We start from the raw sequence: 18,807 nt of genomic DNA on the forward strand, positions 1-18,807 counted from the left end.
CGGAGTCAGGGAGTGAGAATCCCTGTTCACCATTTGGAATATCGGCCCTTTTTGGTATAGGGGGAATTCTAAGACAGAGTGGTGAATTTACAAAAACAGGAGGTAGTGATGGGCAAACTAATGGTAGAGAAGTCTCATGGCTCTGATGGAATGCATCCAACGGCACTAAAAGAGATGGCGAGGGAAATTGCAAATGCACTCGTGATAATTTACCAAAATACATTAGACTCTGGAGTGGTCCCGGCGGATTGGAAATTAGCAAATGTGACACCACTGTTTAAAAAAGGAGGCCGGCAGAAAGCGGGTAATTATAGACCAGTCAGCTTAACTTCGGTAGTAGGGAACATGCTGGAATCTATCATCAAGGAAGAAATAGCGAGGCATCTGGATGGAAATTGTCCCATTGGACAAATGCAGCATGGGTTTATAAAGGGCAGGTCGTGCCTAACTAATTCAGTAGAATGTTTTGAGGACATTACCAGAGTGGTAGACGATGGGGAGCCAACGGATGTGGTATATCTGGATTTCCAGAAAGCTTTTGACAAGGTGCCACACAAAAGATTGCTGCATTAACGATAGTGATGCTAAAGGGGCATCTTGACAAATACATAAATAGGATGGGAATAGAGGGATACGGACCCCGGAAGTTCAGAAGATTTTAGTTTTGACTGACAGCATGGTCAGCACAGGCTTGAAGGGCCAAAGGGACTGTTCCTGTGCTGTACTTTTCTTTGTTCTTTGTTCTTTGTTATAAGATAATGATGCATGGTGTTAAGGGTAAAGTAGTAGCATGGATAGAGGATTGGTTAATTAATAGAAAACACATAATGGGGATTAATGGGTGTTTCTCTGGTTGGCAGAGTAGCTAGTGGTGTCCCTCAGGGATCAGTGTTGGGCCCACAATTGTTCACAATTTACATAGATGATTTGGAGTTGAGGACCAATGTGTCCAAGTTTGCAGGCAACACTAAGATGAGTGGTGAAGCAAAAAGTGGAGAGGTTACTGGAAGTCTGGCAGATGGAATACAATGTTGACAAATGTGAGGTTATCGATTTTCATAGGAATAATAGCAGAAGGGATTCTTACTTAAATGATAAAATATTAAAACATGCTGCTGTGCAGAGGGACCTGGGTGTCCTAGTGTATGAGTCGCAAAAAGTTGGTTTACTGGTGCAACAGGTGATTAAGAAGGCGAATGGAGTTTTGTCCTTCAATGCTAGAGGGATGGAAGTGTGAATGGCAGAATGATGCAAAGCTGCAATTGGAAAGCAGTAACTAAGGAAAAACAAAACTGAAAATTTAAACTTGCAAAATAAAAGACACTAAATGGGGCCAGACATTACAGGCAAAAGACTGTTGATTGCCCAACGAAAGGTCCGTTTTTTGTTGTTCCTTCATGGGATCTGGGTGTTGCTGGCTAGGCCATCATTTATTGCCCATCCTAATTGCCCTTGAGCAGCTGATAGTGGGCCGCCTTCTTGATCGACTGTCCATGTTCTGTCAGTACACCCGCAGTACACCCAGGAATGGTGTTCCAGGATATTGATCCAGTGACAGTGTAAAATGGCAATATTTATTTGATCTTTATTATTGTCACAAGTAGGCTTATATTCACACTGCAATGAAGTTTCTGTGAAAAGCCCTTAATCGCCACATTTCGGCACCTGTTAATTCCAAGTCTAAAAGGTGTGTGGCTTGGAGGGGAACTTTCAGGTGGTGGTATTCCCATGTATCTACTGCCCTTGTTCTTCTAGATGGTAGGGGTCACATGTCAAAGGAACCTCGGTGAGTTGCTGCAGTGCATCTCACCAAATGCTGTTTCTCAAGATGATGTTAATCTTCATTGGAATGTTGCAAGAGGCTGAGAATAGAGACTTGTGCGAGGAAGGTGAGGATCAAAATGACAGGCCACTGGAAACTCAGGGCCATGTGGACGTGCTGGGGTCAAGCAACCTGCATTCGATCCTCCCATTTAAATTAAAATGTTTAAGAAAGATTAGTTGTCCCTTTAATGTTCCATATGTGCCTACAGCATGGCGTAATGTAAAAGAGTTTTGTGAGGCACATTTGGTTGCGTTAGTTAATGTAATTCTTTCCTTCTTATTTTGTTCGATGTATCTGTTGACTTTTAATTAATGCTTGATAAATGGTGATTTTAGTTTGTTTCGTGTTATTTTCATTGGCATCATGGTAACTCCTTCATAAAAAAAGTTATTGGTCCCTATGGGATTGTAACAATGTACCTTTTGATTCTTTACTTGAACCACTGCCACTCCCTTTGGTCTTGTATGATCACCCCTTTTATTATTTAATCTCTCTTGTCTTCCACTCTATTATAGAGCTTCACATTTGTCCTTTTTCTCCACTACATTTCTATCACTTTCCAGTTCTGATCAAAGGTAATGGCCTAAACATGAACTGTTTTTTCCGCTCCAAAGGTGCTGCCATTCCGATCAGGTATTTCCAGCATTTTATGTTTTTATTTCAGATTTCCAGTACTTTGTTTGAGTTCAGGATAGCACTGGTTTATTATGTACACCTACAGCCCATAGTGTCTGTGGACATTCCTGCGGAGAAGTAGTAAGGTGTTGATGTGCCCGCTACTCACATTGCTGCCCAGGATTCACGTAGGTCGCACCAGTGGACTGATGTCAGAATCATATGCAGTGACTCATCCACCCTCTCCTCAATTCCATCGATACAAAGCATTCCTGAAAACGACCACTCCTTGTACTCCCCCCCCCCTCCCTCCACCAAGCAAGTGAAAAGGTGATTTGTCACCGAACACTCAAGAATATTCAAGTTGTGAAAGTTGTGCAAACTAATATATTGAAGTCATTCTACAAACGCATGGAAGCTCTCCAGTATAACAGTCTTTCATTCACCCATGTACATATCCCGGTGCACTTAACTCTTCCTTATACTGCCACCCCTATATAATGTAACCCTGTGACATCAGCAGATATAGAAACAGGCTGCCTGCATCCCTGTTCTGACTGCATTCAGATATTACTGACAGAAATGTTGAAGTTGCTTCTGGGTTTCCCATGCAGTAGGAAGATAGGTATGGGAGGGCGATCGAAGGGCAAGACAATTGGGTGGGAGAGCCCACATCGATTCCCAGTGTTAGGAATACTGTTCCTAATATCACGGGAGGTGGTAACCATTGTCAGATTTGTTAGTGGTCGACCAGGGAGTTCCCTCATTGACAGACACTGAATACATTTGACCAAACATTTTCAGTGGGAGTGACTTTCCACTTTCACCGCTTAGACAGTCATCTGATGCAGCAATTCTGCCACATATTGCAGAACGTAGCTGAGATTTCTTCCAAATAAAATCAATAGGATGAAAAGTGACCAGAATCTAGCAGGTGATCTGCTCTGCTGGATTACTGCCTAATCAATGATCGGTAAAATGGCTTCCAGGCTGGGATTCTCTGCTCCCTCCCGCGAGGATCAGAAATCCCGATCGGGCGTAGAATCCTGCAACAGGGATTCGCGCCGGGCGGAAAACGGTTTCCATGTTTGCCCCACCAGCCAGAGAATAGAATCCTATAGAATCCCTACAGCCCATCTAGTCTGCACCAATCCTCCGAAAGAGCACATTACCTAGACCCACTCCCCCGCTCTATCCCCATGACTCCGTGCACTGAACATGGCCAATCCACCTAACCTGCACATCTTTGGATACTAAGGGCAATTTAGAACTGTCAATCCACCTAACCTATACATCTTTGGACACTAAGGGGCAATTTAGCATGGTCGATCCACCTAACCAGTGCATCTTTAGACACTAAGGGGTAATTTAGCATGGTCAATCCACCTAACCTGCAAATCTTTGGATTGTGGGGGGAAAGCAGAGCACCCGGAGGAAATCCACACAAACACGGGTATAATGTGCAATCTCTACATAGACAGTCACCCAAGCCAAAATCGAACTAGGGTCACTGGTGCTGTGAGGCAGCAGTGCTAACCTTGACCTGGCAGGACCATGCAAATAGAGCTATTTCAAGGCACAACTTTCACTTTCATCTACAGACCTTTAAACATGGCATATTGCCAGACTTTTTAAAGGGTTTAGGGTGCAGCTGGGATAACGTTATTATGAGAAAACCTTATTTCTTGCATACTGACTTGCAGTTTTAAAGGTTGAGGGGTGCAGATGAGAGCATTTTCACTATTATTAGGGATGTGTATTAGATAATGAGTGACTGTCTAAATGGTATCAGGGCACAGATGAGAACATTTTCACTTTATTATTGGAAAACTTCACCTTTAACATACTGACTAACTGTTGAGTGGTTTTAAAGACTGCGGATGGGAAGAACAACCAAAGGAGCCCCATCCGACGGAAGACCCCTGCCTTGAGCACCTCCAGCCCAGCACAAGCCTCCCGACCCCCCAATTCCCAGGAAGGTCCCCCCTCTGCACCCTACCAGCTATTTTAAGGAGGGTACGTACGACCTTGCCACCCCTCAGACTGCAAAGTGCCATGTTGGAACTGCTGAGGGGTGGGGCCTGAAGGGGGGAGGAATCGGGGAGTGAAGTGGGGGGAATAAGGAGGGGTTGGGAGATGAGGGAGGCTGAATGGAGGCCTGGGGAGGCTGAAGGGGGATTCTGAAGTGAAGTCTGGCCAACAATTAGGGTGGGGTGGTGATCTGCAATCTGGGGAGGGGGGCTGCTGCAGCAGCTATATGCGATCAGAGCACCCTTTAAAAATGGCACTCTGATCTCAGAGGTGCAGGACCTGTCCGAGAGATTAGGTCCTACCCCTCTCAGTTGCAGCGCGAACCCCGGTGAACCATTGAATGGCATGGAAAAGGCGATTTATGTGCCATTAAATGGCTTGTCAACACTGCTCACAGCGTTGGCGGGAATCACATTGGTTTTCCCGCTGGAGGGAGCACTTTGTCGCGTTTCGGGAGAATCACGCCCCCAGTCTCTCACATGCAAAGAATGTCAGTGTCAGTGTGGTATTGTGATGGAAAACCCTGAAGATATTCCATTAGAAACAGTGTGTCTGTGTGGTGTACAATAAATAACTGTATTTTTGACAGTCATTTTAGCCAGGAACATTGTCCTATTTAATTCAAAATATTGTTTCATGATTAGTCAATAAATCTAGAGATTTCCACTTAGTGTCTCTTTCGCAATCAGAAAATGTTTACACAGTTCTGTACAGAATGTTAGAACTGATCTTGTAAAATAAAATGAATGCACAGCTCATAAAAGCAACAATATGAAATAAGAATATTGCATTTCAGCGAACTGATGTCAATCATAAAACACTTTTCACCTGTATACTTTTATTTCATAAATAATTTTTAAATGTGTTTTTGGCTGAGTACCATGATTCATCAACAAAGAAAAATATAAAAGAGGAATATGTGTTCATAATATTTTCCATTATTGCTATGTAAAATATTAAGTATAGCTATTTTTGGTGTATTATTTTTAAAATGCTGGCTAAAATACTGCAATCATATTCAAACATATTATGTAAATGAATATCATTTGTGTCTCAGTCTTTTAACCACTTACATTGAAAAACTTCAATATAATAATTAAAATATAATTAAAGTAGAACTACTATGTAAAAAGGTCATTTGGTGCTACAACAGTTTTAAAATAGTTATATGAGGTTCAGTGTTAATTAGAATTTATTATAAAAATTTTGGGGATGAATGCACTTTTTTCTGTAGTTATAATTGTGCATAATAAAGTAGAAAGACAACAAAAGAGGGCAACTATTTGTAAAGGAAGTGTTTATTGACAATAAATCACAGTCACTCTCAGTGGCCTCTAGAGAGTTATCATTCTTAGTGCCATTAAAAGGCTTCTTCCACTCTGCAGCTTCTCCTCTTGGTTTACCATCTCAATCAAAGCCACAGGGCTGCCAGTAGTGAAGAGTTAAAGCAATTAGTTTTTATGGCAGTAATAGAAAAATCTCCTTTAGGTTTGCTTATAAAGCTGTCGATGTCACTGAGTCCACACAATGGCCGGAATTTTCGATCCGTTCACACTGGAGGGATTCTCCGGTCTCGCAGTATGTGAATGGAGTTTTGGCTAAGCACTTCTCCGTTCTTGCTGGTAGCGGTAGCGGGGTGAACCCAGGTCAGAGAATCCCGGCCCAGGTGTCCAAAATTGGTGCGGCCATCTTGAAATCACTCAATGCTTTTGTTTTATTTGGACAGAGGTTGTACCAAAATTATTTTTTAAGTATTCATCTATGAAATGGTAATGTTTAGTCCATGAGTATATATTAAATTTAGCTTTCTTTTTATTAATTTACCCCTTCTATCGAATGGCATATTAAAACATATGTACATGGTACAAGTCCTTTGAAAACAAACTGCATTTTATCTCAGTGTGTTGTTTTTTTCCCCCGTGGTATTATTTCCTTAGGGAACTACGTTAAAAGCAACGAGTGGAATTCATTCTGGCCGTAGTTGCTCAACAGTGTAAAAAAGAGCCCTCCTTATATTCCAACAGAAAATGTTCAGGAAATTGTGGTCATAATATTTACTCGGGGAAAGCAATAGATGAATAAAAATTAATTAAAAACAATTAAGCAAAGTTTAATCCATAATTATACTTGCTGCCCGTCTAATGTAGCTGTCAGTGACAAGATGCATTCTTTGTGCAATTTATCTAAATAATATATGAACTTTATGCCACTGTTTTAATTATTTCTAGATTGGTCATTGGGTAGCTCTTCCATTGTCAAGACCACAATTATTGTCCAAGACCTAATGTTGTACGGCCCTTGGGGGAGGGAAGGTGGGGGTGTAGGGACAGAGATTTTGGTCACAGGTTACACATGAGTAAAAATAACTGTCTATTGAGTAAAGTGTTTATTTTATGGTGTGCTGAACATTATATTTTTCGCACATGACGAATTTTATTTTGCGCTTTTAAACTTTATGACAGTCTCACATATGAAAACCATCATGCCAAACTAGCTCTATTGCTAACTTTTGAATCATTCACTCTGTGGTCCTGTAAGTGGTACATTGTGACTGTGGGACTATAGGACTATGACCAATTGTTAATGGCTGGCTGAGTCGCATCTAAAATTCTGATTGAATAATCAGTATAATTATTAATACCTGGCATTAATCAACTCATTAAAAAGGCGTCTTGACATGAAAAGCACAATTTTAAAAAAAGCATCATACAAGATAGTTCATAATTCCGGTCAACATAAAAATGTAAAAGAGAAATATTTTCAGAAAAGAAAAGTATAAAGGTTTAACTTTGATCATTTTCATGATGGATATAATGTAGTAAGGATGTGCCATATGCTGGACGCGATTCAACCAAAAAATTTCTATGTCCAGTTTTAGGCGGGTTTAGTGGGGCGTTTCTTAGGACTGCCCCTCCATTCAACGGCACTTACCCTTTTTTTTGGCCTCAGGGAGTTTCCCTCCCCAAGGACACCCTTAGAAGGAAAGGCTTCTCCGATTCCCTGATCCTCTTTCAGGCCCCGTCATTTTCACCCCCCCCCCCCCCCCCCCTCTTCCTACAACCTTGGAGAGGCCCCCAGACACCTCCTCACCCTCTCCTCCACCCTGTAAGACTCCCCCTGGGCCTGATCCCTGGAACTCCTAAGGGTAGCAGTGCCAGAGTGCCAGGCTGATAGTGCCAAGCTGCCCGAGTGCAATGGGAGAGCCAGGGTGCCAGCCTGTCCGCAACAACCCGGGAATCTCTACAATAGCTTGGGAGACCCCCGAGGTGCCAATATGACTGGTCAACGTTTGTATGGACCAGTATCAAACGGAGCCCTGATGGGGTCCCACAGGCGCAGGTGTTGGGTCCCGGGCGCCGGGAGAATCCAGCGAACATATATTGAAATGAGCCTAATGGGACCTAAGTGAGGGCGAGATCCAATGGATGTTTTGAGCGTTGCAAATCTGGCGAGAGGCCCTTGCCAGGTTCAACGGCCTTGCCCCTACACCAACTGGGTGATACAATAAGGTCGTTATTTCTCGCGAGAGGCCTCTCACGCGAATTGTGAAGCTCGGAACGCCTCACGAGATATAACAAGACCTTGCAAGATGTTAGATCCAACAAGGGCAAGATCCAGATTTATATATTTAAGTGAGCCATTAGGTTAATTTCAATATTTCAACATCTTCCGAGGCCTGGGAGCAAACACGTCTGCCTGGGCGACCTCATCATGGCGCCAGTTAGTACTAGTCCACACATACATGGAGCAGGCCTAACAGCACCTGGGGGTGTCTCCCAGGCCATCGAAGGCCCCCGGGTGGTTGGGCTCTGGGCAGTATTGTACCCTGGCACTTCCGCTGGCCCATGGGCACCATGGCACTGCCAACCTGGTGCCTTGGTACTGCCACCTTGGGGTGGCAGTGCCAGAGTGCAAGGCAGACAATACCAAGGTGCCTGGGTGCAAGGTTGCCTGTGCTGGGGCCCAGTGCTTTGACCTTAAGAGGTAGAGTGAGATGGGGCTTGAGGACCCCCTAAGAGATATGTTGGGGCGCTGGGGAGTCCAGAGGCCATGGTGGTGAGTCCAAGGTGGGGGGAGGGTGAGAAATTAGGACAGCATTTAAAAATGATGCCCCGATCTCTTCCTGTGAGCTCATCAGTGCAGGAAATCAGGTATGTGAGGCCTTGGCGGAGCCTTTGCCAACTGAGGCCAAACAAAAACATGAGTCCTGTTTGATAGCAGGGTCTCTCCTGAGAAATACCTCACTATACATGCCCAAAGGGCTGTTTTTTGGGTGTGTGGTCCTCACCACTGTTTGTATATATTACATATATGAGAAGTAATGCGGTAAGACTCCTGTACTACAGGTACGGGGGTAGATCCCTGCCTGCTGGCTCCGCCCAGTAGGTGGAGTATAAATGTGTGCGCTCACCGAGCTGCAGCCATTTCAGCAGCAGCTGCAGGAGCCAACACATCTCTGCTGAATAAAGCCTCGATTACACTCTACTCTCGTCTCGTCGTAATTGATAGTGCATCAGGGTGTTAAATCACATTATGTTTGTGTTTTTATGCTGAATGCTCAAATTCCTCCTATCCTGTTCCTTTAGCTACTCCTTACAGAAGATCTTGTGTCAAAATTCAAAATGTTACAAATTGAGTAACGTATAGTTGGACTGTCAAAAGCATTTCTTGGTTCATTTGAAGCAAACTAAAATAAAAAGTAGTGCAGGAATATCATGGCAGCAATCAAAGGGTTAAAACACAATGACATTGTTTTGTGATTTAAAAAGCCCCCTAGTCTTTATTCCAATGTGGTAATACCATACTGTTCAACAGACTTGCAGAACAAAGTTGTTTTCTGAAAATCTATCCTTTGGCCAGTGCAGTGGTGGTTCAGGGTGCTAGTAACTTTAGGAAACTGTATTCGGAATATAAATAACCATGGTTCCTTATTTTGGGAAATTTCCTGTCATTAAGCATTTTCTTTTTTGTTTTCTAGCTGATGAGTTAAATATTAGTCCCTCATTGTGGCCAGAGGTAAATATAATGTAAAATGCAGTATATATGAGTATGTATTGGGTATTTTATACATATAAATACATATATATAAAAGAACTAAATGTGTTTTTCTCTCTGGTTCATTGTAGTAATATAATCAATGAAAAGTTGTGTGCGAAGGAAATGGTGAACAGTATTAATGGATAAACAATATTTGTTCTGTGCATTCATTCTATATTTTTATAATATTGCTCAATAAGCTAGACAATTCTTTCTGAAGCTGCTGTTGTGCTGCTGGAGAAGGACAAAAACACCAATGCCATTTGAATGAAGTGACAAAATCATGAAGCTTCTCTGCATTCTTTGAGTTACAGATATACCAGGATGATCAGTGTGTGCGGGCTCACTTGTTCCAGCCACACAAGTACCAACTTCAGTACTGGGAGCAGACTCATACCAGTCACAGCATTGACCAAACTTCATTCACTTTCAGTCGATTTCAGCTGTCGTAATAGAGCTCACACAGCATGAACGTGTAGACAAGCCCTCTTGCTTGGGGTGTGTGAGAGGAACCTGTTATACCACAAATGTGTTGTTGTCTTTACTCTGCATCTCGGGTGTACTGGTACCGAGTTGCTAGTTTAACAAGTGTTGAACACATTTTCTTTCGTCTTTAACATTAATTTTAGTGCTCAAAAGTAACTGATGTGTTTAGAAGAATTAATCATGCAGGATAATGTAATCAAAAGAAGCATTTCACCCTAAGGCCAAACACAGGCTGAAATATTATTCTGTCAGAGAATTTATGGCCAAATGTTTGTTCCAACTTACTTATGTGCCTCTGATATAGTGGTTCTGTTGGCAGACAGGTTGGCAGCGGTCCTGCAGCAATATATTCTCAGTTAATGTTGCTTTGATGCCGTTTTACACTCTGATTAGTAAAATAGAAAAATGGTTCTGCTTTTGAAAGGTCCATAGTGCTGAACAGTGCAGAGATCCCTAATTGGACAAGGAAAAGATACTGAACATACCTTTGCTTGTATTTTACAATGATTTTGGGACTCTTTAATTCAAAATGCAAAGTTTTGCTTTTCATGTTACCATGTAGACATTACCACTGGAAAAAAAGAGAAAGGAATCTTGTCCCTCAAGTCATGCTTAAAAAGGTGCAATAAAACAATGTGCATTCTCAGTCATAACTGTGGATTGCTGAACCCACTAATTAATATTTTTTTCTAGCTTTGGTATTAAATAACAATTAAAAGGTTCTTAGAAATGTATTATATTCTGGGCATAAGAATCTATGCAAGTCTCCTGTTCTTTTGATGTTGTCCACTGAAATGAGTCGTATCTCTAATCATAAATAAATAATCTTTTTCTCTGGTCTCTTTTTCTCTCTCCCATGCCAAGATCAATATCTTTAAACATCTTACTTATTTTATTACTGCTTTCGGTTTTCTGGGACTGATTGAAAGTTGCTCAGAGGAAATCTTTGGTTTTGCTTAAGTGTCCATGACATTTAATCATGACTTTCCTTGCAGTTTAATTCCAGCCAGTCAATCAGTTAATCCACTTCAATTGATTCTGTGCTCTCTGTTATTGGCTTGCACTCATTGGGCATCCGCTGGTGTCGACTCAGCTGCGTGGCTTGTGTGAAGCTCCGATCGCACTTCTCGCACCTGTGGAGGCAATGATAAAATTGAGACAGGGAGCTGCATGTAAAGGGTGACGGGCATATTCTCATCCCAACTAATCTGAACAGACACTTAAAAGTGGCTGCAGATTTTACAAGGCTCCCAGGGTCTAATTGGTGGCTACTCCCCAGCCTTGATGCAAGTGATGGGACAAGGTCTGCTTGATTCAGAACAGAGGAATCTGTCAATAGGCAGGGAGGAAGGTGATTTCTCAAGAGATGCCTGTCCTGTTATGGCCCTGATCACTGTCAGTTCAAATAGATAAAGAACAAAAAGAGATTTTCAGGAGCATGCCATCAAAGGAGCAGGCTTGTCGGATGCTCAAGCCTCCTAGGAGAAATTAATTCAAAATCACATGGAAGGAGCTGGAAATGGCACATCAGACTCAGCAGAATAGTCCCAGTGCTTAAATATAGAATGATGCTTCTGATATCAGAAGCACAGCTACATTTCTACGGCATTCAAAAATCCTTCATTGTTGAAAAGTGCCATTTAATCTCAGGTTTGCAGATCATTCTATCGTTGGCTGTAAACTGCCAATAAAATTCTTTTTTTAAAGATTGTCCTTTTTAAAGAGCTCCTATGTGGCAGCGTTTGAATGGCAGCTGTTGTTTCTGTACAATGTCTAATATTCTATCATTGTAAAAGCAGATAAAAAGATGAGCAAATGTTGGAGTTGGCCGCGGTTTACTGATATTTTAAAAAGGTGCCTCTAATGGACTTACAGCACAGATCAAAAGGTTTTTGCTCAAAATAAGAGAACAGAATATTAGTTAGTCTTGTGTTGTGAGTGCACGAATTGCTCTGATGCATTTTATGTCAATTTAAGACAAGAAGTAACTTTGCGGCAATTTCTTTTCCTCCAAAGGAAATTTTAAAAAATTTTATACAAATAAAAATAGCCCCTATTGGTGATTTACAGTTTGCATTCTACAGGAGTAGAATCTCATAGAGGTTAATAAACAAATATCATGCAATACGAGGGAAAGGGTATTTAAAGAGTATTTAAAACACTAGGGGTGGGATTCTCCATTGGTGGGATCCACCGCTTTGCTGGCAGTGCACTCATGCTGCGGATTTTCCGACGGCGTGGGCGTGTTCACAATGGGAAACCACATTGGCTGGCTGCCAGAACGGAGGGTCTCTCTGCCGGCAGGGTCGCACTGCGCCAGAAAACCAGTCTACCGGGATAGGGAATCCCGCCCAGTGCTCCACAATCTTGATATTTTTTAACCAGTCTCAACAATCATAGAATTTACAATGCAGAAGGAGGTCATTCAGCCCATCAAGTCTGCACCGGCCCTTGAAAAGAGCACCCTAATTAAGCCCACACCTCCACCCTATCCCCATAACCCAATAACTTTTTCGACACCGAGGGCAATTTAGCATGGCCAATCCACCTAACCTGCACATCTTTGGACTGTGGGAGGAAACCGGAGCACCTGGAGGAAACCCACAAAGACATGGGGAGACAGTGACCCAAGCCGGGAATCAAACCCACGTCCCTGGCGCTGTGAAGCAACAGTACTAACCACTGTGCTACCATGCCGCCTTAAAATATTTCTCAACCGCTTCCTTCAACCTTGTCAATATATACATCAATCCCTTCTCTTGTCAGAAATAATTCTTATAGCCTTTTAAGCCAATACATACTGTCAGCTTCAGCAGTCTTTGTGGTAACAGATGGCATAGTTTTATTAAACTTAATGTAAAACTAGTCCCAACTGAATTTCCTTCTCACCTCTGATGTTATAGAAACCAGAAGCAGGAGTCATAAATATAAAACAATCACTAATACATTCAATGGAGAATTCGGGAGCAACTCCTTGACCTAAAAAATGGTTAGAATGTGAAACACGTTACCACAAAAAAATAGTTCTGGCGACTGGCATGGATGTCTTTCAGGGGAATCTAGATAAATACATGAGGGAGAAAGCAATCAAAAAATATGTTGATTGGGTAGATGAAGGGTGGAGGTGCCTCGTGTGGAGCATAAACACCGGCACAGACCAGTCGGAGCATTTCGGCACTGTAAACACAATGCAGTGTGCAATTTGGTTATTTAAAAACTTATAAGAGAAAGAAGGTCTCCGTTGCATGTGAATAGCAGAGCAGGTACTGCTCACGTTTTAATAATCACAGATGTTTGTCTTTTTAATGTTAGTTTCACGATTGGAAATCTACTTAAAAACTGAATGTCCTGTTTTCTCGACCCTCTGAATGACACCAAATATTGTGACGACACATTTTTTAGGGATGAAGTGGCAGCAGGCGATTCACCGGCAAGATTTCTAAGTGTGGTAGCGAGTTGGGAACTGCCGCGATCTTTCCGGCGCTCGGCCCACATGACCGGCAACGCTATTCAACATTAATTGGTCCACTTAAAGAGGCCCCACGGGCTTCACGCTACAAATGAAGACTCACCAGCCGATTCGCCAGGATCGTGTGACCAAAACCAGCCCCCCCACCCCCCTCCGCCAACATGGTCGAGCAACACTTAAACAGCTCTTGCACAGCCAATCCTCACTTAGCTCGCAGCCATGGCGCCAAGACGACCGGTCCCAAGATTTGGAGACACAGACAGAGGCGGTCAAGCCAGGAGGGATGTCCTGTTCCCCTGAGGGTGAGCCACAAGGCAGTCAGTGCTGGGATGAAGTGGCAGCAGGCGTCAGCTTGGGAAGTGTGACCAGGAGGACTGGCCTCTAGCGGGGCAAGTTCAACGACCTACACCGGGCAGCAGGTGTGAGTTGACACGGGCCCACCACCACACCCGCCACCCTGAAACCTTCCCACCCCCACATGAACCACACTGCCACCCACCCACCCATTGACCCTCCTTCCCTGGTGAACCACCCATGCGGCTAACGATGCCCTCTTTGTGGCCCCGCAGAAAATGTTGTCCCACGACCGTTGAGAGAGGGCCCAGACAGGCGGCGGTTTACCAGATATCAGAATCCTCACCACCTTCGAGGAACAGGCCTTGGAGATTAGGGGAGTGGCCGAGGACAGAGTGCTCACCAACCCAGATGTCAGCACATGCCACAGAGGTGAGGAGCCACCAGGCCCCACTCTGATGGACTGTCACATGTCAGTTGTTAATACCATACAGATTGACCCATCCCTCCCACTGACCATTGTTCATTCTCCCACAGGATCTCCAGCCAACAGCGCCGGCCCATCCGGGGTGGATCCACCCCACACCCACGCCCCTCCCATGAGAAAAACCCGGAGGAGAGCTCCGAAGGATGCCAACAGAGCTGCGTCACACCTGTCATCCCCACCCTACACCAGCGCATAACAGGCACCTCGGTGGGCAACATTAGTGGTCAGGTTCTGAGGCACATTCTGGTGAGCACCACATGGCTGCAGATGCACATCAGGTGGAGGCAGTAACCCCCAGGCGAGACAGCAGTTGGAGATCTGCTGGATCCCAGGACCGAGCTGGGTCCCAGTCAGATGCTGAGCCTCTGGAACAGGTTTACCCGGAGCTGATGCAGTCAAAGAACAAAGAGCAATACAGCACAGGAACAAGTCCTTCGGCCCTCCAAGCCTGTACCGGTCATGATACCAATCTTTGCCAAAACCCTCAACACTTCCTTGTGCCGTATTCCTCTATACCCATCCTAACCATGTGTTTGTCAAGATGCCTTTTGAACACCGTTAATGTGTCAGCTTGCACAATTTCCCCTGGCAACATGTTCCAGGCACTCACCACCCTCTGCTTTAAAAACCTGCCTCGCACATCTCCTCTAAACTTTACCCCACAGACCATAAACCTATGGCCCCTGGTGACTGACCGGAAAGAGTGCCTGCCCATCCAGTCTATTCATGCCCTTAATAATCTTGTAGACCTCTATCAGGTCACCCCTCAACCTCAGTCTTCAAAATGAAAACTGTCCGAGTCTATTCAACCTCTCCACGTACCTCCAGACCAGGCAACATCCGGGTAAACCTCCTCTGCACACTCTCCAAAGTCTCCACATCCTTCTGGTAGTGTGGCAACCAGAATTGTCCGCAATATTTCAAGTGCGGTTAAGGTTAAGGTGTGGCCGTGATATTCAGAGGGGGATGTCAGCAACATTCCAGTAGGTTGGTAGCCGATTGGAGGAGTCACACAGGCTATGGGCTCAGGAGATGGCACCAGCAATGCGTGGCACCGAGGCCAACACTGCTAGGGTGGCGACAACAGTGGGTAGCCTGGTGGACGACATCAGCAGCATGAGTGGAGGTGTCCACGGCATAGCACAGTCAGTGACAGCCATGGCTAAGGACCTCGGTAGACTGTCCAACTCGCTGGGGGACGTGACCCAGTACCAGGCGGACCTTGATGAGGCACTGAGAGAAATGTCCCGGTCTCAGATGGTAATGGCCAAGGCGCTGCGGAGTTTGTCCGAGTTGCAGATGGGCATTGCCGAGACGCTAAAGCGCATTTCCCAGTCACTGAGGGACATGTCCCAGTCACTGAGGAGCATCGCTGAGGGGGTCAACACCATGGATTGACATTGGAGAGCCGCCAGGGGTGGCAGGGCCAGATGACACAGGGGCAGCTAGGGCTCAATCCAGTTTAGAACATAGAACATAGAACAGTACAGCACAGAACAGGCCCTTCGGCCCTCGATGTTGTGCCGAACAATGATCACCCTACTTTAAACCCACGTAACCCGTATACCCGAAACCCCACAATCCCCCCATTAACCTTACACTACGGGCAATTTAGCATGGCCAATCCACCTAACCCGCACATCTTTGGACTGTGGGAGGAAACCGGAGCACCCGGAGAAAACCCACGCACACACGGGGAGGATGTGCAGACTCCACACAGACAGTGACCCAGCCGGGAATCGAACCTGGGACCCTGGAGCTGTTAAGCATTGATGCTAACCACCATGCTACCGTGAGGCCCCTTGCCCATCCATTGCCTCTAGCTCCCCGAGTTCCACCCCTCTGAAGACGGTACGTCTTGCAGTCAGCACCCGGAACAGGGTGGCATGGCTGTGCATGTGCCGCTGGCAAGCGCGCCAGGACCCTTTGGCCCCAGAGCCGCCAGAGGACGCCCACCAGGGGCATCAAAGGCCATGGCACATGGTAAGCAACTGGCTGCCTTCACCTCTGATATGCATCCTGGGGATACACCTATACGCAGCAGTAGAGCAAGGAATGCTAAGCAGGTCGAGGATCACTGAGAGGTCACTGGGGAGAGAAGGAAGTGTATTTAGGGGGTAAGGAGAGGAGTGCGCATTGGGGGAGGGGGCGGGGAGAGTGGAGCAGTGGTATACACTTGTTCAAGACAAATTAAAAAGCCCTCACCACAACCAGTATGACACCTCTGGCTCTCTGGTCTCTGATGCAGGCTGGCCCCAATCCCATGCCCTATCCCCCCAGACATGAGGGTCCCCCCCCCCCCCCCCCCCCCACGCCCAAGCTGACATGCTACCCACGCACACCTGGCCACGGCGAGGGCCACCTTGCAACCGGTCCGCACACCCGGCACCTCAGACACCCGAACAGAATGTTGCCATACCCCGGCGGTGGACATGTGCCCTAGACTATGGCCCATCCCCTGGGTGTTCGGATATTGGCTGCTGTGTCTATGGTGTTGCCTCCCGTAGTGGTAAGCCGTGTCCAGGCATCACGGTGTGATTGGGATGCTAAGCAATAAGCCCCACATTCTACATGGCATGCCCACCCACAGGAATCCACTTGGGATGTGTGAAGTGCTCACTTAACTACGATTGCCAGATCCCTATTAGCAATGGACTTTAGCCGCATGGCCAGATACCTCCGGAGTCAATGCAAGTTATGGGTGGTCAGTGGGGCAGACAAGCAGAGACTAGGGTTGCCCAAGGAATTGGTATACATGATCCAGGGGTTGGCATGGAGGACCTGCGCACGGTTGCCCTCCCCCACCCGCAGCAGAGCCCCAAGACCCCAGCTCAGATAAACCCCCAGCCCAAATGTCCCCAACCCCCCCCCCCCATGGTAGACCACTCCGACCGGGGCTACACCCCGCACCCCCCTGGTTGCCCCGCACATCCTCCGAGCACAGGGTCAGCAAGCCCAGTGTCCCCAGGCCCATTGCCTGTGAGTGAAGATATCTACTCACCTCCTGGGATCCCCGCAGCAGCCCTTATGCCAGACTCACATTTTTTAAAAGCAGTACTAATTGGCGCCTGCATGACCACTTACTGGGGAGGCCGTTGGATCATGGGACACTGTTGGATATGGGGTGGCTCCTGTTAATTGTATGGAAATAGGACTCAAGTTGTGATTATTGGTTTCTCGTCATGGTAAGACGGGATTCGGATTTCGCCTAGGAGAGCAGGCGGATGCATCGCAAATGGTTTGGTGCCCAGCTCCATGTCTGCGCGGGTTTCCTCCTGGTGCTCCGGTTTCCTCCCACAAGTCCCAAAAGACGTGTTTGTTAGGTGAATTAAAAATTCTAAATTCTCCTTCACTGTACCCAAACAGACGCATGAGTGCGGCGACTAAGGGATTTTCACAGTAGCTTCATTGCAGTGTTAATATAAGCCTACTTCTGACAATAATAGCGATTATTATAATTATTCTCTTTTTGGCCTCTCCGCCTATTCACTGGCCTCGCGCGCTCTCGCTCAGTGCAACGAGGCCACTGAATTGCGGCCATTATGACTGATGGTAAATAGGGCAGCACGGTGGCACATTGTTTAGCATTGCTGCATCACGCCGCCGAGGTCCTAGGTTCGATCCTGGCTCTGGGTCACTGTCTGTGTGGAGTTTGCACATTCTCCCTGTGTTTGCGTGGGTTTCGCCCCCACAACCCAAAAGATGTGCAGGTAGGTGGATTGGCCATGCTAAATTGCCCCTTAATTGGAAAAATCAATTGGGTACTCTAAATTTTAAAAAAAAATGACTGACAGTAAATTTGCAAGTGAGTTTCCTGGCTTAGGAACCCTTTATCATGGGAATCAATTTACATGGAATACCTTGATTTCCAAATGTTCAAAACTACAATTGTATACAAAGAAATGTCAAAGTGGTTTCCCTTTTAAAACTGAGATTTTATTTACCTGCTTCGGATCGATAATTTTCATGTATCCAAAAAGCAGAAAAGTGGATGGAGACCCACCCCACTGGGCCTTTCCCTTTCACTTTTTGCTGGAGGCACAAAGCTTGGTCAGGGTTAGCACAGGCCTAATAGAATTATTCAAATGAAGCAGGAGGGGATGTGCAAAAGTATATTTTCTTGGCTGAATGTCAATGAACAACACCAAGAAAATGTGATGCTGTGACCTGCCCTCAAAATCTGGCTGATGAGCATTCCCAGGATCTGGGGCCAAGGGTTTTTTGGTGGGGGGAGTTCTCATCGGCTGAGTAAGAAACTAGAGAGTCGTGAACACAGTCCAGTCCATCACACGAACCCGCCACCCGTTCATTGACTCTGTCTACACCTCCTGCAGCCTTGAGAAAGGGGGCAGCATAATCAAAGACCCCCCCCCACCCTGCTTACTCACTCTTTCAACTTCTTCCATTGGGCAGGAGATTCAAAAGTCTGAGAACACGCACAAACAGATTCTAAACCATCACCTTCCCCGTAACTCTTCAGGAGTTACCAGACTCCTGAATGACCCTCTTATGGACTGATCTGATCTCTTCACACATCTTCCCTACTGGATAGTACTGCACTCC

The 18,807-nt window shown here is 45.5% G+C and overlaps 1 protein-coding gene across 1 annotated transcript in view; it reads right to left on the reverse strand.

The window, feature by feature from the left end:
* Nucleotides 1-10,307: 10,307 nt before the first annotated feature.
* The window catches only part of prdm6 (PR domain containing 6), a 320,670-nt gene continuing 312,170 nt past the window's right edge, over nt 10,308-18,807 (reverse strand). The window contains exon 8 of the mRNA XM_038805008.1: nt 10,308-11,127. Coding sequence (XP_038660936.1) covers nt 11,013-11,127 — 115 coding nt within the window. The 3' untranslated portion in view covers nt 10,308-11,012. The remainder of the gene's footprint in view (nt 11,128-18,807) is intronic.

Source organism: Scyliorhinus canicula, chromosome 8 (assembly GCF_902713615.1).
Source record: "Scyliorhinus canicula chromosome 8, sScyCan1.1, whole genome shotgun sequence".
Lineage (NCBI taxonomy): Eukaryota > Metazoa > Chordata > Chondrichthyes > Carcharhiniformes > Scyliorhinidae > Scyliorhinus > Scyliorhinus canicula.